The following is a 26994-nucleotide window of genomic DNA, read 5'->3' on the forward strand; positions in this document are numbered from 1 at the left end:
ACGTTAGTGACGCTGGAGGAACACTTGGGTGATAATGCCAATAGTACTGAAGCTGCTAACTGGAAGGGAGTGTTACATACTCAAAAATGACCTCCTTGTTCCTGAAGAAATGGGAACTTGTAAATTAAAGTCATTGCTGCCTTTTGAGGCCAGCTGTGTACCAGCAGCATACTCACAGTTTGAGAGCTGTGTTTTCTGATCTCTGACTATATGCAAGTTAAGCAAAAAGCCATTGGGAGACAAGTCTCTAAATAAGTTTTCATTTACAGTGTTTGCTTGGTCCCTCTGCTTGGTGATTATTTTAGTAGAAAAGTCTGAACTGGTAAATAAGAACTTTAAATTAATAGGTGTATCTGGGGAGAATCTTGTAGGGTGCAATTCAGAAGTTGGCATTATGTTGGATCTGTTTGAGACCACTGACATCAACAGTTCATCTCTGTGCCCTTTTCTGGGGACATGTCTCAGAGCATAAAGCATAATATGTACTTGTTGGATCACGCATGCGCTTGCAGATTAATAAGGACGCAAGGTGAATTGTACATTTGTTACAAAGCATCCTATTTGCCTGTTGTGGGGGCAACAGAGTAGATATTGGTCATAAAGCACAGGGATGAAAGAGCAGAAAGAAGAAAACATGCTTTTTGTAGGATTTTCTACGTTGGTGTGTTTGTGTTTGCACAGTTAGTTGTTGACTAGTTGGAAAGATTGTCCTCATCCTCAATGAAAATAACTATTAACAGTGACTGTGAAAAAACCCCCCAAAACAATACACCCCCAAAAAACCCAAACAAACCCCAAAACCAGATAGAAATGGAAACGTCCTTCAGATATATTTGGGAAATGTGCTGAAATGCTAATTGGTTCTTTTCCTGTAAAGTAGAAGCAAAGCCATTGAGAGGAAGAACATTTTTTCCAGACTTCATAGCGTGAGGATTTTTTTGGGGGGGAAGCATTCCTATAAAGCTGATCAGTGTTCTGCCACAAAGTGTAAAATTGCAACCCCACACCTGTTGGTATGGACTGTTGAGCCAGAATCCACAGGTGAGGTGGGCGATCACCTCTGTGTCCTTCTTTTTGGAGTCTTCCATGTGGCCATGCAGGAGGACTCAAAATTAAAGTTAATGCAAACACATCTGGTATCAGTACAGTGCTGATAAGGAGATTGATCTTCTTTGAAAAGGAGATTCAGATGGCCGAGTCAGTGAGAAGAGATAAGATGTTTAATTTAGGTTCATTAAATCTAAATGAAGCCCCCTTGATTAGGTTCATTAAATCTAAATGAAGACCCCTTGGTCGAGGAGGATCAAGTGAGAGATCAATTAGGTCAATTAGATATCCACAAGTCCATGGGTCCCAATGGGATGCATCCGAGAGTGCTGAGGGAGCTGGCGGAAGTCATTGCTGGGCCACTCTCCGTCATCTTTGAAAGTTCCTGGAGAACAGGAGAGGTGCCTGAGGACCGGAGGAAAGCCAATGTCACTCCAGTGTTCAAAAAGGGCAAGAAGGAGGACCCAGGGAACTACAGGCTGGTCAGCCTCACCTCCATCCCTGGAAAGATGATGGAACAGCTTGTTCTGGGTGTCATCTCAAGGCATGTGGAGGAAAAGAAAGCTATCAGAAGTACTCAACATGGATTCACCAAGGGGAAATCATGTCTGACTAATCTGATAGCCTTCTATGATGGCATGACTGGATGGATAGATGGGGGGAGGGTAGTGGATGTTGTCTACCTTGACTTCAGCAAGGTGTTGGACATGGTCTCCCATAACATCCACATAGAGAAACTTAGGAAGTGTGGGTTAGATGAATGGACAGTGAGGTGGATAGATAACCGGTTGAAAGACAGAGCTCAGAGGGTCGTGATTAGGGGCACAGAGTCTAGTTGGAGGTCAGTGACGAGTGGTGTTCCCCAGGGGTCAGTACTGGGTCCAGTCCTCTTCAATATATTCATCAATGACCTGGATGAGGGGATAGAGTGCACCCTCGGCAAGTTTGCTAATGCCACAAAGGTGGGAGGGGTGGCTGACACACCAGAAGGCTGTGCCGCCATTCAGTGAGACCTAGACAGGCTGGAGAGTTGGGTGGAGAGAAACCTTATGAAACTCAACAAGGGCAAGTGTAGGGAGCTGCACCTGGGGAGGAATAACACCCTGCACCAGTACAGGTTGGGTGCTGACCTGCTGGAGAGCAGCTCAGTGGAAAGAGACCTGGGAGTCCTGGTGGACAACAGGATGACCATGAGCCAGCAATGTGCTCTTATGGCCAAGACGGCCAATGGATTCCTCAGGGGAATTAAGAAGAGCGTGGCCAGCAGGTCCAGGGAGGTCATCCTCCCCCTCTGCTCTGCCCTGGGGAGGCCGCACCTGGAGTACTGTGCCCAGTTCTGGGCTCCCCGGTTCAAGAAGGACAGCAGGGAACTGCTGGAGAGGGTGCAGCAAAGGGCTACCAAGATGATGAGGGGACTGGAACACCTCTCTTATGAAGAAAGCCTGAGGGATTTGGGTCTCTTCAGTCTAGAAAAAAGATGGCTGAGGGGGGATCTTATCGACACTTATAAATACTTACAGGGTGGGTGTCAGGAGGATGGGGCCAAGATCTTTTCAGTGGTGCCCAGTGACAGAACAAGAGGTAACGGGCACAAACTTGAGCATAGGAAGTTCCACCTAAACGTGAGGAGGAATTTCTTTCCTGTGAGGGTGGCAGAGCACTGGCACAGGCTGCCCAGAGAGGTGGTGGAGTCTCCGTCTCTGGAGACACTCCAAACCCACCTGGACGTGTTCCTGTGCCACCTGCTCTGGGTGACCCTGCTCTGGCAGGGGCTTGGACTAGACGGTCTCCAGTGGTCCCTTCCAACCCTTGCCATTCTGTGATTCTGTAAATGGAAACAATGAAGTCTAAAGAAGGCCAATAAAATTATCACTAACTTTATCTTCTCTACTTCACAAAATGAAGAAATAATAAAGACGAAAATATTTATAAGTTAAGCGACAATAGTAACAATATATTGTTATATGATAATAATATAACAATAACAATCAGTAACGAGTACTGATGGGGAAACTAACTTTCATTTATCCTTACTCTTAATGTTCTTACAATCTGTGGAATAAATATTGGTGGTGCTTGCCCCCTGGCGAAGTGCAAGAGCTCAGGTGAAAATTTTTCTTGCACTGTAACATCTATCCATGCATACATTAGCAAATGCTCCTTCTCTGTGTCCTGCAGTGGAAAATCGGAAGTGGCAGCATCACTGAGAATGTCGAAACAAGTGGGATGCTGATCTGCTCTTAAATGCATTAGGTGCTTCATATATCCACAGCTGTAATCATCTTGGTGGTGGTGGTTGTTTGCCCTGGGACTGTTTAAAGGAAAATCTTCCCTGTTTGCCCTGATAAATTTCATTCATCTTTTTCTAGTACTTGGTTTGAGCGGAGCAACGGTGAGTGTTAGCCTTAGTGGGGCACGTCTATCCCTTGTGAGTTGTCCTCGTGTGAAATATATTTGATTGTTTTAAGGTGGCTAACTCTTAGCTGTAGAAAGAACAAATAAGCATCAGGCTGCAGCGAGGCAGAAAAAATGCTGTCAAAATTACTTTTTCCCGGAGACATTTGAAATGCCAGAGAAAGGACCTTTTTCGAATTGAATTAGCACAAAGAATATGCTTTTGTACATGCAGTCCAGGTTGATTTATATGCGCTGCTGTGTGATGTTACAGAATGTGAAGGGGATGACAAGTCAGGCTTACAGGAAACGCTGTCAGTGGAACTGGTTTTGTTAGGAAATAATCTTTTGTTTCTGTAAGTGCCTGTGTTGAAAATAATATCTTGATTCATTGTCTCCCAAGGAAGGCTTGTAGTTGGACTAGGATTAGAAGCCTTTGCTAGTTCAAGAGAAAATTAAAAAGGGGCTTCCACAATTCAAGCTACCAAACCAGCATTTCTGAATCCTGTTTTCTTTTCATTAGAAAGCTGAAATGGTTCAGGTGAAATGTGTTTTCTGATCTTCCTTTGTAGGAATAGCGTTTGGGGCTTCTTGCTTACAGCAAAGCATACCTGGAGCGTTTTCAGTGAAGCGCTTGGTTTAAAATCACAAAGTTAATGGCATTCAGGAATAACCTCATTCTGTCCTGTTTCTTATGCCTAAATTGTGCCTGTCTTCAGGCAAGCAACAGTTGGGATATGGTGAAAGAAATAGTTAGCATTTCTTTCTCGGGAAAAATGGTAGCAGTAGTTGGTGCTTCAGTGGGAGGAAGGAAGAATGCGCCTGCTAAGGAGGTTAAGGAGGTGTTGGAGCTGTGATATCCTCTACTCCTTGTGATGGTGGATCTGTTGCTAGTCAGTCTTTTGACTCGCATCCACACTCACCGTGCTCATACAATTAGCTCGTTACGCAGTTTGTCAGCAGGAATTCTGCTGTGTGGCACTGGTACTTATTACTATTGTGTTTCAAGAGGTGCGGGAAGAAGTATCAGAAAAGTGCTGATTTTTTTTCACATATTTTAGGAATTGTGGTTTAAGGGCTGGTGTATGTGATCTACACTCTAGTTTCTTATCCTCCCTTAAATCAAAAATGAAATTTTTGCCTTGATACATCTTATTTGACAAAGTTCTGACAAAACCCGTATATCTAGGTAGACTTTCATTTTATTTGAGGCTTCTATGCAGAATGTTAAACTGACAATACAGTAAACAAAGGGAACAAGTCCTATTTCAAGGTAATCTTCTTCAATGTATGGTAAAACCCACATCTTATAATTCTACGGAAGAGTTTCGTAAACAGCTCAGTCATCAGGTTAGTACTATGTATTGGTTCAGAGAGATCATGGATACATGCCGGGGAAAACACTGGTTGTTTAGCCACGAACCACTTGAAGGAGTTAATTTTTTCTGCTGTTAATGAACGTAGAACTTTTCAACACTTGTGTTATTAGATAAGAATGCAGTGAACCATATGCCACCTTTGTCTTGAAAACTATGAAGCTGTTAATTACAAAAACAAACAAGATTCACTTATTTCACCAGTTTTAGTTCACGGCTGGGATTCTGTTCAGCCAAGCTCAGAACAGGAGATTTTCATTTACGTCTTCTGCAACAAAGAAGAAGAAAATGTTATTAACATTTGATGCTAAGGAGACATTTTATGCTGTATCACTATCAAGAAAGTTTCAGCAGGCTCATGTATCCCTGAAAAAAAACCCAAGTATGGGTGCTACTGTCACATTCAGCAGCCATCAATTTAGACCCTTCTTGATGTAGGTTCTTACTTGCGTTAGGCTTCCTTGATCTGTTTGTGAGGCAAGAATCCCTTCCAGCTCCCTCTTCACAAATGACTGACACTTAACCCCTCTTTGGATGAACAATTATTGGCAGCAGTACATGTGTATTATGGTAACTCCTCACAGCTTACTTCCACACATCATTTGTGTGTAAATTGTCACCAGAAGAGCTGGAAAAATTCTGGGAAGAGTGAAGGCTCTGCATGTCTGACCTCTCACCAGAATCAGCCTCCACTTCAAATTAGCGAGTTGCTGCTAATAGGGTTTTGAACAAATTTCTGCAGCACACGTGTTTAGCCAAACGCCTCCTGTCACACAACTGCTCTAGGATTAACCTGTGCTATTGCTACCCTTGCTTAACGGCGGGCAGTATTGTTCAGCTGTCACTCAGGGCTAGATCAGAAGAAGGTAGATTGCAAAAGAATGCCTTAGGTTGAATGTAGTTATGTAAATCTCAAATTGCTATCACAACAGCTTCTGTTCAGCTGCTGCCGAATTCTAGAGACATCACCAGCACAGTAGTACCTAGTTTTTCTCTTTCCTAGAGAAGTCTCTATGTGGATTGAGCTGAACCAAACATACAGCTAGTCCATTTAGGAACTGTCTCTGCCTAAGCCTCATGATGCATGCAGTCTGGTGGTCACTATCTGCGCACACGGTGCATCTGACAGATTAGGTAAAATACACAGTTTGGCCTCCAACTACGGCATGATACCACTGGGTGTGTTGTATATGGTAATTTAGAGGTGAGCATAGTTAACTCGAGAAGTGAGAGATCTTGATTGTTTTTCGTACTTGGCTTGATATCTTTGAATGCATTTTCAATCATTATGCTTTGACCACTGATTTAAAAGTACAAGCTCGCTTTGCCTTTCCTTTGGCACAGAAGGCTAAAATGGAAGTGTTTGAGAGATAGACACGCAGAACATAGAGGTTCAAACACCACATAGGAATGATTTGGTACGTAGTACAAACTACGTCCCGAAATTTTTCTCACGGAAAATATGACTTCTTCCTATAATAATAAATTCCTATAATAAAACAGTTCAGAACATTGCACCTTTTGCAATCTTGCCATTACTATTCCATTTGCCTCTGTGCAAAGTAGCCATGAGCTTCTGGCTACAATTTCTTTCCGGTACATTGTGGTCTGAGAATGTGCCTAGTCTTGATAGGAACGTCTGCCTGTTCTTTTATGTTTACCTTCCTTAATCCCAAAGCAGTGGCACCATTCCTTCAAAGCAATTAGTTTATCTTGGTCTCCATCGCACTCTTGGAAGAAACGGGTTATGCAGTGTTCCATGGGAACAAGGGAGGCTCTCAAAGGCGCAAGCTCCGAGTGTGTTAATAATCTGAAAGAAAGAGCAGGTATGTAGAGCTGTATTTCATTAATAAATCATCGGGATCATCAAAGATGATGTAAGCTGCTATAGGAAATGATAATGGTGGCTTTGACAGAGATGCCCCAGTGGATCCTGTTGTGGTGCTTCTGTAGTTAATCTGTCCCAGGTTGTTACGATGATGTATAATACCTGATAAACTAAAATGTTTTAACTGCTATTAGTTCATTAACATTCTATATTTTTTTTGTAGAACAAGTATTACTGTGACTTGTTCACAACTCATCGGTTGTGGAGTATTGCCCTTAATCTTCAGGAGATCAAGCTTGCAAAGGTGCTTAGCTATGTTCTGAGACCGTAGGTGTGATCAGCATGAGGTATTGAGGGCCTGCAGCCTTGAAACATGGATCCAACCACCGAGAGCCATGACCAACAGCATGAACTCTGAGTCACATTCTCCGAAGCTGGGGGCTGAAGTCCTCTGAACTGTGACACTAGCGCTGTCTTACCATATCTGGTCCTTGAACTGAGAAACTTCTGTAGTATTAGTTGAAAACTATGGGTATCTCAGCAATGAATTATTGCCGACAGGCATCTGCCCTTTATACTTGGCGTGTTGCTCTTAGCTTCGGTAATAACAGGATCTTGTGAGCCGCTGTCTTCCAGGATCAGGGTGTTAGTAGCTATTAAGACACTGTAGAGCTTAATGTGTAATACATGATGATTATCAAAGGCAAGAGGACAGCAGGTTCTGACCTAAGACATGGCTCCAGCAAAACAATGAGGGAAGTTCTATGTTAGAGATGAATGCTTCCGTAGAAAGAGGGGGATACTGTCTTTTGTCAGCTGAGGGACTGGTCCTGTATGTAGAGAATCCTTCAACCGGTTTAGAAAAGTAAAACAGCCTGAGCTTTAGCAGCAAACTGGGAGTGAACCCACAAAGATTTTTATTTTTATTTTTACCTGTCAACAGGGTGCTGATCAAGCTGATGAAACTGCCAATGCACAGGATACACATACATGTGGTAATTTTTCTCAAAGTCGTGCAGGAGCAGCTCAACCGCGTGGTCACCAGCCACGAGGTGCTTATCATTCTGGTAGATTTTTTTGACCTGAACACAACAGAGAAATTGATATTTTTTGTTTAGGGCTGAAGATCTGTCCTGAAGAAAGAGCTATCCAGCAAGAAGGTGGTTTAGAGAAATGAAACTTGATAAAATACCAGTGGGGAAATGCATTTTAGTGTCTGTGGCCATACACAGCATGAAAAGCTTGCCTGAAGTAGTCCAGATGATTTTTGTTGCTGTCTATTTCAACTTTGGTAGTAACTACAAAGGAAGTGAAATTCCTGTGGTCTAATCGTCAGACTTGGCTAAGCAGGGTGGTAGCCTCAGGTTGAGATGAAACCAATTTTATCACATTTGTTGATTTTCTGTCCTGAGGCAAGCAACTCGGCTTTTGGTGTGAAATAAGCCATCTCAGAAATCATCTAATTCATACCATTTAGTATGAGATGTTCTGGGTACGTCAACGTCCCTCTTGGTAGTATTTAGTGTTGCTCAAGCACATTTTGTATAAACCGGCTGTGACCTACTGCGTGCAACACCTACTCCAGAGTTAGAGTAGCCCAGGACTTGGTTTAACTTAAACTAATTTCTAACAGTTATGGCTTTTTAGAGCAGGGGAGGTCAGCTGACCCAAACCAGCCAAACGGGTATTCCATGCCCGGTATATGGCGGGGGAGCTGGCTGGGGAGGGGGAATCACCACTCGGAGTGGGCCGGGGCTTCCTGGGTCCAGTTGGTGAGCGGTGGTACATTAATTGCGTTTTGTATATTCCTTTATCAGTATTATCATTTTCCTCTTCCTTTTGCTGTTCTGTTAAACTTGCCTTTATCTTAACCCACAAATTTTGCCTTTTTCTTCCGACCGTCCTCTCATTCCAGCCAGGGGTGGGAGGGGTGAGCAAAAAGACCACATGGTTCTTTGTTGCCAGCTGGGGCTAATCCACAACAGGCAGTCATGGCATTTATATCTTCAAAAACAAACTACTGTCACCAATTCACTTGACATAAATCCTTCTCTAAAAAAAAGACCCAATGGTGATAGATGCTTACTCCATTTTAAACCAATGTAGTGTGATGCCGCAGGTCTACTGGATGGTAGAAAGCTGCTCTCTTCTAGTAAAACTGAGCATCAGACTTGTGTAATTTTTTTAGCCCTTGAATATCACAGTGTAGATGGACAGTGTATGGGGCTGAATTAAAAAGTGCAAACGATACCCTTAACTGTTGAGTCCATTTTCAGGTACTTTTGTATTGACGGTCCAAGTACAAGGTATGTCTCAAGAACAGAAGAGGAGCTACTTTAGGTCGGTCCAAGGCAGGCATCCCCTGCCTCCATGAGGGTCCCCTAAACTCGATATTGTAATTCTGTCTCAAATCCTGCTGTGTGACTGCCCGGTCACTCAGTCTCGTGAGGTTCTTGAGCAGTTTTCTTTATTGGGAGTCTAAGTCTGTCCTTCCTTCCTTTGCATACCTGTACATTGTAAGCAGCCTTTGTCACTTACCTTCATCTTTCAGGTCACGTAACGAAAGCTGAATGGCCCAAGTCCTTTCAACCTGTGGAACTCCACAGGTGAACTCTTGGCTGGCTCTTCCGTCTTATTCTGTCTTTTAATTAGTTAGTTATCCATACCCAGACCTTCCATCTTATGGCTGCTTGGTTTCCTCAAGTCCTTTGGAAAGTGGCATTGACTGCATGAATTGGGTCATCCATATCTACCTATTAGTTGATCTTTCCAAGAGGTTTGTCACAAAGTACTTCCCTGAACGGAAGCTGTTTCATGTCTTCTCAAGTTAACAGTGTTTTTTTAGGTGTGCACTAGTTCTGACTTCTCTGGCAGAAGGTGTCTCAGCTTAAATGAGTGCGAGGGGACGTGTAAGTGTATTTTGCAACTTGTGAATCTAATTGGGTCTAAACTGCCTTGACCAGAAAGGGAATGCTCATATAAAATGGGAGAGCTCATAAGATGTGAATCACTTTTTTTTTTCCGCATGGTTAGTCCGGCTCTAACAATGTAACTGCATGGTCTTATTTGAAAAGGATTGCTGACCTTGCTCCTTTGCTTCTCGGTTAGAAATCCAGAAGTATCCAGATCGCGTTTGTAATATTGCATAAGGATGTTTTTGAGCCAGTCACGCATCCGGAGGGGGAACTGATCCACTTCATAATCAGTACAGTGGGGGATGTCTGTGCCAAACAGGAAAGCTTTTGTTAACAAGTGATGTGTTAAGTCCCCATTCAAGCATTTCTGAGCCAAGTTAGGTTTGATTCTCACTAACAAACTTCCAGCTAAGCTTAAAATTGGTGGAGCTGTTAATACGTAAAATTGGGAATGCAACTAACGGGTTCAGTTATAAACCTCCAATTCTTTGGCGCACTTGCTTAAAAAGTTGTGCAAGCCATGGCCTTTATATAGCTGCGCAGCTTCTGAGCAGAGCTGTGCAGTGAAACTGTTATCAATTGCATGAAAACAGAGTTCTTAACAGCGAAGGAGTATTCTGGCTGAGGGTGCACTTTCCCGTCAGGGTATGCAGCAATTGGAGAGCTTGGAAATCAGTTCTGGCTTTTAGATCCTGACTTCTGCATTTGGTATCTAAGTAGTTTGTTGTTGGTGGCGGTTTTTTGTTTGTTTGTTTGTTTGTTTTTCCAGCCTTGACATTTTCATTTACTAACTGGCTGTACATACTGGTTTTCTGGTCAAGGTATTAAAAAAACACCTCAGCTGCTATAGCGATGGGAGCATGTAAGAGAGTGCAGGGGGAAGACAGGGTTGACAAAAATTGGGGAAAGCACAGGAGGGATGTCTTTAGCATTCAGGTGCTTAATACCCTTAATTATAGAAAAAACGACTTCTTAGACAGGCTTAGAGTTTAGGTCTTAATTAGCACATAATTGATGCAGAAGGGGGAGAGCACAGGAAGAAAGCAGATAGATAACTTAGGGCTAGCTGGTGGTTATGGCTACAGGCTCTTTATACCTAGGTGAATTCTTCATAGAAAAACAATGCTTACATTTGCAGGAGCCCATATAGTCTAGGTGCAGCTGGCGTCCCATTTTTGTCCCTTCAAGTTGACATTTGGTGCCGAAGAGTTGACAGGTGCCATCGTAAGTCTTATTATCCGTACCGCAAACCTAGAGGCGGAGCGAAAAAACGAACCCACCCCCGCCCCCACCACCGTGTTGAGAAAAATTCTGGTCGCTCATATAGGCATTACAATAATAAAGTATCGTTAACATATGGTGTAGCACTTGTGAATGCCCGCAGGGAATACATGTTATCAGAAGTATTGAAAATTGTAGTCGTTCTATGCCTGCATATGGGTTTGTTGCCTGTACTTACGTACCCAGTTTCGAGACACTTGAATTCATTTTTGTGTGGTAGTAATATAGTTTATGGCATGTAACAGGATTATTACACTAGATATGTACTAGTATTCAGTATGTGCTCTAAAACAGCAAGTGGATAAATAGAACTTTTAGTGACAGGGAAAAGCTGTGATCCCTGAGAGACTAAGTGAAGCAAATCACTTTAGGTACTAGACAGCTACATGTGTTTATACTAACATGTTCAAACTATAGTCAGTGAGTTTGGGTACTTTATACTTACTTTTACAATTACTGGAATCACCCAAACCCACTTGCATACTTTTTAGGATAGAATTATTCTAAATCATAGCAGGGGAATATGTTATCCCGTAAACGTCTTAGTTGGCTTTCCCCCATGCCATGCACTGAATGAAATACTTACACGCTCATAGTCCTTGGTGGAAGGGCAAGCAGCAGGATCTTGGCAAATACAGCTGGGTTTCTTTTGTTTGTCCACATGGCAGACTTTACCTCTTTTGCAATGGAAGTTCCTGCATGAGTCTAGCGGTCATAGCAAGAAGGAGGGACTGTTAGAGGGGATGGGACGAAGACAAGTGGTTTTGTCGGGTATTACTGTCAGTCAAAGCAAAATACAGCCCAGTATTCACCTAGAAGTCAAGTGTTTTTTTGTTGAAGTTCGTTAAAATGCAGCTGGATCTTGTATTGAATAAAGCAAGACAAAATTTAAATGAGGATTTTTGTGAGACTTCTAGCAGTCCCAGGTTTGAGTTGGATGGGGAAATAAATTTCTCAGAAAAAGCTACTTCTGCTCTAAGGACTGACATTTACTTCCAGCTTCCATTGGTGAAACATACGCCATCTGTCTTTTCTGAATCCAGCACTGACGCTTGTCCCATTCCTAGTTGAATTCAAGATACCGTTCTGAAACTGAACGGTTTCAATGCCAGGTAATTCCCATTCCTGTATAACTGACACAAAAATTTGCGCCCTCTCTACAGCTGTTTTTCACAAACGAATGAAAAAGGGTGTATGGAAGGAATTCTGTGGGAACATAACTGTGGTGCAGGATTACGCGCAGGCACAGTTCAGTCATGTGAAATTGCGTGCTGCCAAAGGCAGGAAAGAAATGCAGACCAGCAGATTCCCCAGCTGCAGGGAGTTAGCAGTTACATGATGGCTTCGCTTGTGGCTTACCCAGGAGAGCCTTCTCACTCCTGTTGCTTGCATTTTCCATCTCACCATAGGAGCTGCCTGTGGTCTTAACCTGTACAGTCACAGAGACAGAAGCAGAAGTTGGGGGAAAGCTTGGGAAGAAAAAAAATACTTGGACAAAAATTTTTCAGATACAAATACCAAGCTGTCTGAGTCACAGTTTGCTGTGCTTGCAGCAGAAAAGACGTTGCTATGCAAAACGTGTGAGTAGTGCCTAAAGCTTCTGGTAGTGTTAAAGTGCTCTGTTATTTGGAGGGGGGAAAAAAAAAAAAGTGGGCGGTGGAGAGAGCAAAACAGGTGCTCAGCAAGGCCTGATCCCCTCGAGGTTCTGCGGTACTTGCTTGACATACAGTCGTGGAGTGCCTCCAGGTTGGCAGAATTGGTGCTTCGAGTTTCAGTTTGCAGTGGGGCCCTCCAGGTCAGCGAGCACGAACTGCCTCGCAATAGTCCCTGGGAGGAGCAGCACTGCGAGCTGCCGGGTCAGACACATCAAGCAGGAGGAGAAGGGAAGGATGCGTCTTCAGTTCTGACCCTTCTTTGCTGGTGTGGGGTGGTGCCTGCCCTCTTTAGAATGGATGCCTCCTGTCATATTTTTAATATCACAGATCCTTATTTAACAGCCATAGGAAAACTCACGGCTTCTGAAGAGCACCCCTGATAGTCCACTGGTTATCTAACAGCTGACCAGGGTACAGGAGATCTGGGTGCAACATCCTCCTTTGTCTCAAGGGACAAAGTCCACATCCTTCATCTTGTGTAAGAGTGCCCTAGCCACTAGGATGGTAGTTATTCCGGGTGCTCTAGTGCTGCCTTTCCAACCTGTTCACTTGTGCATGGTAGTGTTTGAAATATTTGGGAGAGAGGAGCGAACAGGCTTTCCTAGTCGGCTTGAGAGACTGGGTTCCGGGTTTGGTGTCTGTCTATCCGTATTTATTTATATGTTTCATTACACAGCCCACCAGGGCTGGAGCTCTGACATGAGTTGTGCTCACTTCCTTTCTGGTGCAATTCATCTAAATGTTGTCTATGAAGTGACACAGCATGAACCAGGTGAATAGTGAATAAAAGGGGAGATGAGACTTCTGCATATTAAGAAATTATTACACCTGTTTTTCTCCAAAATGTTTTTTCAGTCATCAGGAATTTAAATTTGGGACTGGTTCTCCACTGCCCATGCCCCCACCCCACCCCCCTTTTTCTAGTATTTTGACTTTATTTCAAAGAGAATTTACCTTATCTTCACTTTCCATTGAATCCATGCTCTGAACAGAGCTACTTGTTTCCAGTTGTTGCTTGCTGTCAGAATGAGGTGGTTCACGATCGTAATCATCTTGTTCAGAGTGAATAAGGTCTTTAATCTTGACATCTTGGTAATCCTCAGTCTCTCTACGAACTGCAGTGTCATCATTGGTGGTTCCTTCCTCCTTGTGGTCAATACTGGTGCTCTCCTGGTCATTACTCTGGATTCTCTCCTCTTCCTCATAGGCTGCTTCTTTCCAGGTATTGCTGAGATCTTCCCTGCTGTTAACATCACCACTATCGTGACCATCATCGTCAACATTACTGTCTTCTGTATCTTGTGTTTTCACCACTGTGTTGTGATCACTCTGATAGTTTACTTGAATATTGTCTTTCCTCTCTTGGCTTTGCCACTTGTCATCCTGATATTCATTATGGGTTTTTTGAGAGAGGGGGATTTCTTCTTTATATGGCTTCTTCTGGCTGTTCTCCCTTTCTTCTCCTAGGTCCAGTTTCTCGCCATGTCTCTTGGTTATCCGCATTGGTTGACTGGAATCTCTCAGGATTTCATCAGACTGCATACGCTTTTCATTTTGCTGCCTTTTGTATTCGTTACCTTGATTTGCCTGGTGGCCTTTGTGTTTTGTAGCTCTGTAACCAGTTTCTTCACCCCATTCCTCATCCTCTTCTTCCACACCTTCTTCTTCCTCACTTTCACTGTTTTTTTCAGATAGGCCAACTGTATTTTTATTATATTTCCATGTGTTATGCTCATGATAAAGACCGAGAGCATCTGCTGGATTTTCTGCATTGCCCAGATCATGTCGATTGGCCGTATTGCCGTGTTTCTCGTGCTGCCTAACCTGGTAATGCTCAGAGCTGGACTGTTCTCTGCCGCTGCTTCCAGAGTCGCTGTCCTGGTTGTCAGAAGCCAAAGCTGGTTTATTGTGCAGTGCAAGGAAATTGATGCTTTTTAGGCTATTTTTCACTTGATGCTCGCTACCAGTTCTTCTTTGTTTTCTAGTGGTCTGGGACTCACCCCTGTGCTCGGTGTCTGGTACTGATACCTCTGGTTTTAGGTTTTTGTGACTGGGCAGCAAATCACCATTGTCTACAAACCCTGCATTCTCTTCCTTGGGGGCTCCAGGGTGGATGTCTTCAGTCTTTAAAAAAAAAGTTAAAAATTAGCAAGTAGATTAATAAATCGGAGAATTTATTTGAAGTCAATGTAATGTTATTTTTGCCTTGTATGGCAAGGCATGACACTGACTTTATTTGTTTTCTTCGTAAATGCTCCTCTTAAGCTAGCCTAGAGCATGAAATTCACAGCCATTTCCATTGCTCAGCAAACGTCATTTCCATTGCTCAGCAAATTTGTTGTTCTGTCCCTTCTTTTATTGATGGGGCTTCTGAAGTCTGTGCAACTCTGTTTAAGATCTCATAGGAGGTAGATGCATACAGGTGTCTTGTGAAATCTTAACATGCTTCATTAGTAATTCAGTGCCGTAAATTCAGGCACTTGTAGGCTGCAGTAATTGTCCCTTACCTCAGAGATGGGGGATCTGATGTTCATCTTCCTACACAGATAAATGGGAGGCCTGGGAAAAGAGGGGCAGGGGGAGAGACGGCACCTTTCACAAGGTGCCATGGTAGTAATTCCTGAGGAGTGCACTGCATCTTAACTATTTCATAGTCAACGCAGTCACCTCCTTTGAGTCTGATACGTCATCGCTTCCTAACTGAATTCATCAGGACCTACTGAATTTGGTGGCAACTACTGTATCATAAACTCACTGGCAGAAATCATAGGTGTTTGAGAGGCTTTTTTGTCGTCGTTGTTTTGCGTGCTCTCAGGCCAATATCAAAACTAGTAACTTCAGTGGGAAAGGTTACAATGCTTGTGGAAAAAGCAGGTACTAAAATGACCGTTAGCTCTTGCTGCAGCAATTGCCTTTCCGCTGCTCTTAGCGTCACAGCAGCTGCCAGGTGAGTACAGACACTTCCAATAGCAGCAACGTCTGATGTGTTTCTGAACACCACCCATGGATGTCTAGTGTCGCTTATTGCCTACTACAATATGGCATCAGATGCTGATTTTCCTTAAAGCTTTCAGGGGATTTATTTATGAAGATGAGACCTTCTCAGTGCCCCAGTTGCTGGAATAGCATTTCCTTTAGCGTGGGCCAAGTCACGACTGCTTGGAAACAAACACTCTACTAACCAAATATTTCTACAAATTAAAAAAAAAAACTAGTAGGATTAGAAATCGTAACTTGACTCTTGGCAGATCAGCTGTATCCTATTTGCTAATGTCAAATTGGTATCTGAATGTTTTACGAGTTTGTCTTTTGCCTAATGTACTTGCTGATGCAGGAAAAGTACTATATCATTTCCAACTCTAACTTTTTCAGGGAAAGGTTGTCTGTTTGCTCAAATCTAACAAATTCAGTGAAGAGCTTTTCCAGATTAAATGCACGTTTCTTGAAGACCTTGTAAAAAGTGATCTATGCATACCAAGCATCTCAAGCTGATATTAAAACATTTGAAAATTAAGTTTCAGGAACGTGGTTTTTTTTACACGTGTTTTTGGGCGCTGCTGTGTACAACATTTTATATGCCTTCAAGTGTTAAGAAAAAAAGCAGACTTCTGTGAAGGGCTTCCAGTTTTATAGAGTTTAAAAAATACAAGACCAGGCAATTGTCTATTATGGGTGCCTGTATTTGAAGCAATAGTTTGAGAAAGGTGGGGCTCATGTCTTGACAGGAAGCCTCATTATGCACCTCATTATGTGCCTGGATGCGGCTTTTAGCTGCTGCTTTTTGTTATACCTTTGTCCCCAGGATAAAATAAACTTTTAGAACTTGGTTGCTTGTGAAGATACTTGGGTCTCTTAATATGATGGCAAATTTCAGTCAAGGTAGCGGTAATTTGCTACTATTAGGGGTCAGCTGGCCTTTGATAGATGTTGCGCATTAACTTGGAACTGATGATTCAGAGGGGAGATTTATATTAGAAATTAGGAAGAAATTCTTTACTGTGAGGGTGATGAGGCACTAGAACAGGTTGCCCAGAGAAGCTGTGGCTGCCCCATCCCTGGAGGTGTTCAAGGCCAGGCTGGATGGGGCTTTGAGCAACCTGGTCTAGCGGGAGGTGTCCCTGCCCAGGGCAGGGGGGTTGGAACTAGATGGTCTTTAAGGCCCCTTCCAACCCAAACCATTCCATGATTCTATGATGCGTTGGGTGTTGCAATGTTTTGTTTTGATTTAAGTGTCTTCTGTGTGAATTGTCTCCAGGAGACAGCTGTAGGCTGCAAACTAGTGTTTAGACCATAATTTGTTCTGCTGGCTATTTCATTAGGAAAAGTTAATTTTTTGATTTTCCTAATGCAGGTCACCATCCAGATTGATGTGAAATGCATCTGGAAAGTTGCACAGAGTGGGGTATAATTCATAATTAAAAAAAAAAAAGGTTAGCATAAGAGTTGTGATTTTGCATTTCTTACTATAGACCATGCTCTGAATTTAGTTGTTCCGAAACATTCATTGGCTTGGAGCCAAGGTCTGTTGGGTCCGAACCACAAACGCTCACCAGAATGGCGCAGTAAAAAGGAATTTTAATTTGTGCGAACCGTGAGTGGGAAATGGTGAGCTCTGTCATTAGCACGCCTTTATGGCACAGGGCTGCTGAAGACTTCTGTCTTGTTACCATTGGGGCTGCGTATCCAGCTTCTCAGCCACAGTGTACTTTTCCAAGATGAGCTGTAGCTGATGTGAATAATGAAACGTATGGTGGCTAGAACTCTTACGTGTTAGAGGCTGCATATCACTTGGTGTGATAAATTCAGGATCGCATCCTCCTCGTTTACTGCAGCAGCGACAACCACAAGCTTGACTGTCAGTGGAGCTTATTGTTTGTAAGAATATGGGTGTAAGGGTTATATGTGGGGATTCATTTAAGGTAATTTTTTCAAATAAGCGAAAATTCTGTTCTGAGCTTTAGATTTTATCCTGTTCTGTTTCTAGCTATGTAATATGCGAGGCATGAGGTGCTTGGGTACTAATTCTTGCGGTGAGGGGGCCTACCTTTTTTTAACCTAAATCAATTTGCCGATCACTAGATATGTGCTGATGTGTTTTATATATTTGAGATGAATAATATAGGTTGCCTCTTAATGTTTAAAGAACAAGAAGAGTACCTTTTCAGGAGTTTTCTGTCCATGGGTTCCGAGTTTGTGGTTTAAGGGATGGGTCTAGAATAGACAAATATATTCAATATCTGCATGTAAATAAAAATCTTGTAAATCTTGTATAGGCCAATGGGATAACATAGCGTATTCACAGAATGGTAAATTAAGTGCCCAGTAAAAATAGCATGATGAGGACTTACTGGAATAGCAAAAGTGGATCCTGCAAGACAAATGAAGAGAGCTACAGCCTTCATGCTTTTCGGGTCTCGTAGAGGACAACAGTTAACAGTAGAGTGGTAGGTCTTAGAGCTTTCCTTTCTGCAAGCAAAACGAAAAGAAATAAAGTTAGGATTTGGGTATAATGGTCTAGAAATGACTGATGGAAGCAATGTAGTGGCTGCTGTAACCTGCTTAGTCTGAAGACCCACAAAATTTCCGTGCAGTGTCCAGTTGTGTGTAAACTCAGATGTTAGACCGTCTTATCTAGAGGACACTTTGGTCTAAAATCTTTTACAGCACTTAAGCTGTGCGTTGTGTTCACAAGCTCTAGTGGTGATAGTGAAGGGCAGAGTTATGAATGTACATAGGTTTAGATCTGTAAATCTTTATCCACTCTTCTGAGATACTACTTTGTGAAAAATGTCCTTTGTTTATTTAGTTCCGAGAGAATGCCTGTTTGTGGTGTCTCTAGGGCCAAGGTGTCTCCTGGCTGCTCTCCTTGTGGCTGTAGTAGGAAGAATCAAGGGGTGAAGTTCTGCTCAGCAGGTCTCAAAGAAACGCTGTCCGGGCTACTCCACGGACGTGTGCAGTCCTGCTTTGGAACCAACAAATCCAACTCTGCTGTGCAGTAGCGTGCGAGACAGATGGCTGGAAGAACATGCAATGCATTAGGAGTTTCTTCAGTCTATGCTAATATTCTCACGTGAGTGAAAGACAGGCAACTCATTTTTACCTCGGATGTCACCAGCAAATTTTCTCACTTTTGCAGTGCACATGAACTGAAAGTTTCTGTGGGTGTAGCTGTGTCACTGGAAAAAGCAAAAATAAACGAGTCATATTATTTCTGTTTCCCTTTTTTTTTTTATTATATTGCTTTCTTGTTCCTTTTTAATTTCCTCTTGTTCTTTTTTCTGTATTCCTACAGAATCAGTAGGATTTTTCACGCTGCTTCTGCCATCATTCTACTGGCTGTTCTTCCTTGGAAATTGTCTTCTTGGTCTTCACCCCCCATTGCCCTTTAAAATATTTTACTTTCCACCTAACACATGTCCTTTTTCATTGCTTCCACCTTTCCTAATCAAGCATGTATGACTGTGTCCTTAGTCGAAGAAAATCGTGTCTTTTGCTGCTTGAACTCCCTGGCATATGAAAAAAATGGCAGTGATTTCAGCCTGTTAGGTCAACCGTATTCAATCACATAAGGCTCAGTGTATGGTTTTAAAATGTTGTTTACCCGTATGTTTTTTCTTGGGGAGGGGGAGGAACTCAAAACCCCGAAAGGAGAATTCCAGGGGAGCTTGTGTTTATGGGAGCCACAATGGTAAAGCAAAAAGCAGTGATTTTGAGCATTACGTTGATTTTTGGTGTAGGAGCTTCCAAAAGCATCCTGGCTACTGCTGTGCTTAGATCTGCAGTGTACGCTTTGGAAGATCCCTGTATTGTACATTATTTAATGTCAATATCTTTTAGTTAATGAAGAGCAAAATACTTCATTAATGGGCCATATCTAGGATGCAGACCATTTTTCTTGCAGTTAACTGATTCAGTCCCCAAATTCTCTCTTATCTACTTATCTGTTATCTCTTCAGCATCCAGAGTTAGTTGTTTAAGACGTTTTTAGAGGGAAAGACAGAATACAACGAAAGCCGTTAATGAGCATATGCAAAGTGCCTCATTGTGTATGGGCAGTCAGTTCAGATCAAGGCTAGTTTTGTTCAACTGAGGGTCGTGCAGGTGGCTTGCCAGAAAGGCAGGGGCGTAATCCCATTTCATGTATAGACTAAAAACTGTATACCATGCTTTTGAAGGCCTGGCAAGTGACTGAGGAAAGTATTTGAATTAGCCAGGTAGTCTAAATTTCTGCAACACAACTCTGGGCATGTCATTTAACTGAGTTTCTAAAAATCTCATTTGTCATATTTGTTGGGCTAAACTAGTTTGAAAGCTATAAATGAAAAGCTATGCATGGTAAAAATTGCCTCTGCCACCTTTGTCCAAATAATGAAAAAGTGGTTGGAATAAATCTAAGTTAAGTTGTCAGGGCAGGTCTTTTGTATTTTTCTCTTAGTAACTAGCTCACAGTGGCCCATACGAGGCATAAGTCTTTAATTACTGAGAAAGTCTGACGCCTTGAGTGGAGTATAGGAACATAGTCTAGTTGAGTATCTATTTTTTTTCTAGTCATGATAGTCTAAATGAGTCGCAAGGATTTATAATATTTCTTCCCGTAGGATAATCTGCCCCAAACATTAAGTAGCATTTCAACTCTTAAACTCTAATGCATGTGCAAGTACTGCCAGTATTAATTCCTGGGGTTTGCCTTTCTGAATATGGCAGCAATACCAATTCCTGCACAATAAGTGTCTCTTCCCGCTGTTTTCAGAGCACGGAGTTTTGGGGTTTAGACGGTGCCTCGTGGTGGACCTGACTATTCTAAGTTAACCATGTAATTCTGTGTCTCTAACAGTCCCATTGTGCAGCCAGTGTAAGGGAACTGCTTGCAGCTGGTGGCTGGAAACTGCCAGACAAGTTCAATAGCCATAGTCACAAAGACTTTTTTCAATGCTGACGTACTCATGAAGGGAGAGCAGGAGGGGAAGCTGGGACGACTGTTACAAAAGCTGCAAAGTCAATCACAACAGCCACTTCAAGAGGGAGGAAAAAAATAAATATTTGTACAATGGACTGTGGTCCCTTCAGTCCTCCAGGAGTGAAAGGAATATTTCTGTTGGTGTCACTCCATGTTAGGTTAGACTATGGGGGCTTGTTTGTGCAATATGCCAAGTCCTTTTGCCAAGATCCAGGAGTACCTTTTTGCTTGCTATAGATAATCCACGTGAAGGGTTTTGGGTGGTTTGCTGGAGCAGGAGCCAAGGGATTTGCAGCTTGAAGGGTAAAGCTCTTAGGGAGGGGAAAAAAAACCACAAGGAACTCTTCCTGCAAGCCTACGGCCCTTTTTGCTGCAAAGGTTGTGGCTCATGGCAATGGGATTTTTGTAGTCGCTCGTTTAGTCTTTCAGTGTTAGAAAGGAAAAGCCATTTTTGTTGAAGAAATAGAATAGCCAGCCTGAGCAGGTGGAGAGATGAAGAAAGCTCTTGTGGAAGTAACTAAGCATTAGCTAGTTGTCATACGATGCAAGGATCTGCAGTGTGACATTCACTTTTTTCACACTGAAATTTAAATGAGAAGACACTTTGTTCTTGCTTTAATTTCCAAATTCATCCTACAGAACAGAATTTCTAAAAACAAGCTTTTGTAACATATAAGATTAATAGACCTGTCAGTAAAGAACTATTACACAAGAAGATATTTTAAAAGCAAGCAGACTTCCCCCTGGAGAAATGCAGTCACCATGCTCTGCAGGAAAATCTGTAGGAAAACTTAGCCAAAAGATTAATATGAAATCTCTTGAATATGATTTTTTTTTTTTTTTAACCGAGAAATGACGACTTAACAATACTTCAGCTTGGGGTATTGAGAAAGCAATACTAACTTAGGCCCTCCACCGCCTTTTCAGGCTTGGAAAGAAGAATCTGTTTTGCCTGAAACTTGGAGGAGGCAAAAGCTCAGACCCCTTCATTCCATTGCAGTGGGTTCCCAGCAGAATACATGTAGCTCAGCTTACGATGGGGGGGAAAAAAAAAAAAAAAGAAAATTGCTTTTCTTGATGTGGATGTGATAATTGCTCTGAGTCAGCAACTCCTGAATGACCCTTTTTTCAGGGGACAGTGCACAGCTGCTGAGCTGAGCTGGAGCTAAGGGTGCTTCAGTGCACCCAGTCTTACTGAGCACAGGCGCAGTGGGCCGTGTTAGACGGCTCCAAGGCAGGATCCTGCTGCTGTTGCACAGTGAAGTACGTCCAGCTGGTGCGAGCCCCTGCCGGGACTTGAGCAGCGTTGCTTTATGAAGAGGAATTGCCTCTCTGAGTACGGGCTGCACACAACAGCCCTCCATTGTCATCTCTCTATGCATCTGAGGGCCTGCTGAGCGTGGTGAACATCAGTCCCAGGCTGTGATCAGGCTTCCAGAAGTGTTTGATGGGGTAACCGAAACCTCGGAAACATCAGTAGGTTTTAAAAGATTGAATGGTTATCCATCTACTTGGTTTGCTGAACTTGCAGACAGTAACACTTTCCCCTCCAGTAAGGAGAGCTGGAAAAATGGATCACAAGTTAAATGTTGATTTATCCTTAAGATAAGCGATTAAAAAAAGAAGTGACATTTAAAGGTTGATGATTGTGTGTCTTCTGTTTGAAAACTCGGAGGTCATAACTCAACAGTTCAAGTTTCAGCTGAGATGACTGCTGTCGTGGCTTTGGCCGGACTGGCCAAGCAGAACGATAGATGGCCCTTCCCACTCCCTCTCTCCTCAGAGAGGAGAGGAAGAGATAAGGAGATTTACGAGTTTAGAAAAAGAACTAAACTACTTTAATGAAAATAATAATAAATAAGAAAATAGTAAATAATAATAGAATAATAAAAAATAAAGAAAAAAATATTATACAATATATACAAAACCCTATCCAACTCCCAGGATGACGATCGCGTCACCAGCAGGCACAGGGAAAATCCCAGCCTGGAGTCAGCAATGGACAGGAGCTGAATTCCGGAACTAGAGTCAGGAATGCTCCGATCGGGATCAAAGGCAGACGAACAGACAGGGTCCTCCTCAGATGTCTGCCATTGAAGAAAAAAAACGAGCTAGAGCCCCCTTGCCCCTTTGATCCCTCAGCTTTTATACTGAGCGTGATGCACATGGGATGGAATACCCTGTTGGTCAGTTTTGGGTCACCTGTCCCGTCTGCTCCTCCCTGCAGGTGGGACCCCACTACGCTTCTCCGCTTCCGACCCTCTAATGGGGCAAAACAGGGAAGTTAGCTGACCTTGGTTGTTACAGCAACAAGTCTAAGCAAGAGCCTTTGCGCATATCGTTCCTTGGTATAATCAGGTCTTATCACTCTGAGACTGAACAGTTTCTGAACAATATGCTGCTAATTTCAGAGTTTAGTCAGTTAGAAGAGGCCCAGCTAAAAAGTAAAATTACAAATCAGAAAATTGGTTCTGTTTTACCTCAAACCAGGACAACTGCTCACGTCCTTCAGCCTTCAGTTGTGGAGACTACTGCTCAGGGGTTATTTCACTCCTTGTGGTTCTGCAGTTGCTGGCATCTTTGCTGAAACCCGGGCAGTGCACTCTTGGGGATCAAAGAGACTACTCTTGATACTCAGCTTATCCTTGACAAGAAGCCTGCCCAGGGGCTGCTGTTCTAATAGTGTGTCAGCAGTCACTTGAAATACTGATCAATGACATTATTTTTGTCTAGAGGGCTTGAAGTAATGGAATGTGTCGTGCCCGCTAGTCTTGCCTGTCCTTCTCAGCTGTGCTGTACCCCATGCGTTTTGTACACCAGACCAGCTGGGTCACCCAGGGATTTCACCAGTATTCACTGTTTCTCATTGCTCATAGCAGGAAGTCTGCATCTTTAATCAAAAATTAGAGAGAAGTTCAAGAATGGATGAGACGCCAAGTGCAGTGTTTCCTACTCTTCTCGTATTTTGTTTCTGATTCAGCGTTGCTGTCGGCCACTGAAATAGCAAACTCGTGCGGTTTTGACCTAGCAGGTTCTCTTGCTTTTTGAAATGCCACCCAGAAGTGATTAACTTGCAAAGGCTGTGGCTGAAGGTGACGAATACGTCATGTTTAACTCAAGAAATCATGCAGACTGACCTACTTTCAGCTCTAGCATTGGCAGAAAACTCTGCGTACGTAGGCTTTTGTCATTAGACCTAACTCTAGAAGCCGAATTTGCCCAATCTCCTGCCATGACTAATGAGCGTGGATGTTGTCTGGCATTTAGAAAAGAGATCTGGAAGACAATGGGTCAACTTTGGAACCCAGTTTCTCATTGTGTAGAATGGGCATGAATGCTCATTTCATTCTCATGAGGATGAGACTTGGGTAATAAGCTTCTGTAAAACCTTGTCAGGTGAAATATTTTAAGGCACTATGATTTTCATTATTGTTAAAATGACAGACGAATTGAAACTTTCATTGAATTGAGCTTTCATTCATACATACCCTAAGAATCATTGGGAAACCATGTAATGTGATTTTTTTTAAATCAGCCCACTGAAATTTTTTTTGGACTGCAATAAAATGTGATGTCTTGTAATTGTGGTAGAAGGTCCCTGTGTGGTGTTATGTCAAGCTTGTTTGTTAGCAAGAAATGCTGATGCCCACATCCTCAACTGATAAACGCTGTAAAGCTGTAGTCCTTGTAGCCAGGTGATGATCCAGCACTAATGCTCCGAGTGGATGGAGTTTGGCATGCAAGTGTTTGTTTGCAAGGGGAAATTCATGGGTGGAAACGGAGAATTCTCCATGCAATGCCTGTTCTTTCTGTGACCAACATGCACGCGCAATACTCTGGAATTGCAACTGGTACAGCACATTCTTATGCCTGGGTCTGTTTCAAAAGCCCTCGTGAGAGTGGGTGTGTATACAAGTCATATGCGTGTATAGCTGCTTGATGTGTATACATATATAAAAATAAAAGGCAGACATCTGATCTGAGTAAAAGAAGAGATTGTAATAAGAGAATAAATGCCAAAGCATAAAACTATTCCACTCATTCTGTACCAGTAAATATCTGCTAATGAGAATTGATCCCTTTGACGCTACCAGTTCGACAGCTACGAATGCCATCGACTGTAAGTCCTTGACGGTTGAATGCAAAAGAACCCCAAAACAACAACATTTCAGGACATGTTAAAACGTGTTTGTTTTTTTTTTTAAATAAACCATTCACATTAACTTAATGTAATTGTTTAATCTGTTACAATTCCCTTCTACCATTTGATTTTGTTTTCTACTTGTTGAGATCAGTGTTTTTAGGGTTGGTTGGGTTTTTTGTTTTGTTTTTGTTTGGGTTTTTTTTGGTTTGTCTGTCTGGTTTTTGTTTTGTTTGTTGTTTTTTTTTTTTATACAGAGCCCTGTGGTGTTTAAGTCCAGCTCAAGCCAAAAAGAGCTGCTTTGATTTAATTTGAGAAAGGTCAAAATGAGTCCTCTTTAGTAGTCAGGATTATTTTCTGTATTTCATATCAATTGCGGGATTTTGTCGTTTCACAGAATCTGCATTTCCTTCACGGTTGCACTGTTTGCTACATGTTTTTACCGGTTCTGCTGACACCTTTCTGAAAGGTTCCCCCAAGACCAGCCACAGTTTCTGTCTCTGCTCTCAGTTATGGGGAAAAAAGAAGGGCGAATCTGCATTTTGTGGCCTTGTCTCTTGGATTAAGGTTCCTGAACTGATATTACAGGAGATTGTGATAAGTGTTGCGAAATCGGGTTGCACCGTGGCTTTCAGCTGGACGATTGTATGCTTCTGCAAGAAGCATGTATTTTGCTTGACTGTTGTTGGACATTGCAGAATGCTTTATTGTTTTGCAAGATCACAAGATGATTGTTTTGCAATGATAAGCAGTAAGATAAAGGCCATCTTCCTCAACACAATAACTATGCAGTGTTTTCTTTTATAAAGAACATTTCTTTCTGTTCTAGTTATAAATGTCTGAAATGATTTATCCTTAAAACAAACAATGATACTCTATGAAAGCTTCAGCTATTTCACAGTAAGTGAAAAAGAAAATTACAGAGGGTTAGATATAAGGTATTCTAAGGTTTTAATTAAAAATAAAGAAGAAACCATACCATAGCAGTAGAAGAGGTGCTCCTTCTTGGTTAGCCACTGATGAACTGGAAATCCTTGAGCCTTGCAAAATCTTGCTGCTTTTCCTGTGATATATTTTGGTGAATGATACGGGCTGTCTCAGCAAGCGTGTTTTGCTGTAAGCTTCAATGAAGGAAGACGATACTCTATGGGTCTTGGTAAAACTAGAGGAAACAATCTCCTAGGCTTCCATGGGTTGAGGCGGGGGGTAATGGGCTAGTGTAATTCTGCTGAATTAATTGAATCGGAAAGACCATTCGGTGTTCACAGGCTCCGGGCCAGTGGAGCTCAGCCATTGTGTGGGAAGGACATATTTGGTCTTTTGTGGGGAGGGGAGCCGAAGGGAGCGGGTGTAATCATTTCTGCCACATTGGCTGGCCCCAGAAGAGCTGAACTAAGGGATCAGCCAGGACAGTCACGTTGTGGGGGCCTGGGGGAAAAGTATAGCACAGAGGATGCTGGCTCTTGCGAAACTTTTCAGTGTTTTTTCAATATACTGTACATGGTGTGTGTAAGCCTGTAAAAAAGGAAGAAGGTAGAGCGAAGAGCGAAGAAGCGAAGAGCGAAGCTCTAAATTAAAAACGTAAAAGTAGGATGGGTTGGAGAGTCTTGCATAACTCTTCGGAGTGGGCTATTTTGAAGCTGTTGCCATGGCTGTGCAGTCTGTTCGATAGCGACAGTACATAGCAAGCTGGTATAAGTGTGAAAACCTCTAGAAGTGGTGCCTGCCTGCGACAGATTATTTGTGGCTTTTGGTTTTGTAATGATTCAGTATTAATGAGTTTAATCTTTGGGGTTTTTTTTTTCCTCTCATTTCATTGTTACATCAAATGCACCCCCTGAATTAGAATACTTTCTGGGAGGTTCTCAGATCAGAAATAGTGGGGTGGATGCACCAATGTAAGAACAGAGGCACTTCCAGTGGCACACGAGGTAGAGTCAGCAGATCAGGCCTCCAACTTCCCATTCTGCCAATATCATGTCTTACTAACGAGGATGCCTTACATATTGTGCTGACTTGATTGCAAAAGAAGTCAAAGTAAAATGAAATGAAGTGTACGAATGTTAAGAACTGTAATGCAAATGCTGAAAATTCAGTCATTTTAGATAATGTTTTAACAGGTTGGTTTTTTTTTTAAAGTTACAGTTCTACTAGCTTCTACTCTGTTCATCCCAAAAGATAATAGACATTGTGAAAGTGATTAGATAAGACACGGTGAGAAATGTATGAAAATTTACCATGTTTTTTGTGGCCAACTGTGAAGTTTATTGTTAATAAAATCAAAAAAAGTGAGAGGCTGAAATCACAGCTGAGCCCTCTCTCTGTAGACCAAGCAGAAAATAAAACTTTGACAAAGCCCCATGAGAAATTCTTTAAATCCCTTCCCCTTTTATCTCTGCT

At 42.4% G+C, this 26994-nt stretch overlaps 1 protein-coding gene across 1 annotated transcript; it reads right to left on the minus strand.

The window, feature by feature from the left end:
* Positions 1–4772: 4772 nt before the first annotated feature.
* SPARCL1 (SPARC like 1) lies at positions 4773–26065 on the minus strand. Its single transcript, XM_063337014.1, has 11 exons — positions 25574–26065; positions 17845–17962; positions 17654–17707; positions 13451–14620; positions 12201–12270; positions 11428–11546; positions 10691–10811; positions 9730–9866; positions 7579–7727; positions 6479–6627; positions 4773–5085 (listed from the first exon to the last, which is right to left on the minus strand). The coding sequence occupies exons 2-11, from the start codon at positions 17896–17898 to the stop codon at positions 5057–5059; spliced, it is 2052 nt and encodes a 683-aa protein (XP_063193084.1). The 5' UTR covers positions 17899–17962; positions 25574–26065; the 3' UTR covers positions 4773–5056.
* Positions 26066–26994: the final 929 nt, after the last annotated feature.

The sequence above is a fragment of the Chroicocephalus ridibundus genome, chromosome 5, assembly GCF_963924245.1.
Source record: "Chroicocephalus ridibundus chromosome 5, bChrRid1.1, whole genome shotgun sequence".
Taxonomy (NCBI): Eukaryota; Metazoa; Chordata; class Aves; order Charadriiformes; family Laridae; genus Chroicocephalus; species Chroicocephalus ridibundus.

What these genes read in the sequence shown, in the direction of transcription:
- SPARCL1 (XM_063337014.1), bottom strand. Translation starts at nt 17,898, where the DNA reads ATGAAGGCTGTAGCTCTCTTCATTTGTCTTGCAGGATCCACTTTTGCT. An exon ending in CCACCAAGGACTATGAGCGT is followed by an intron (nt 10,812 to 11,427) that starts GTAAGTATTTCA and finishes CTCCGCCTCTAG; the next exon opens with GTTTGCGGTACGGATAATAA. An exon ending in GATCAGCACCCTGTTGACAG is followed by an intron (nt 6,628 to 7,578) that starts GTAAAAATAAAA and finishes TCTTTCTTTCAG; the next exon opens with ATTATTAACACACTCGGAGC.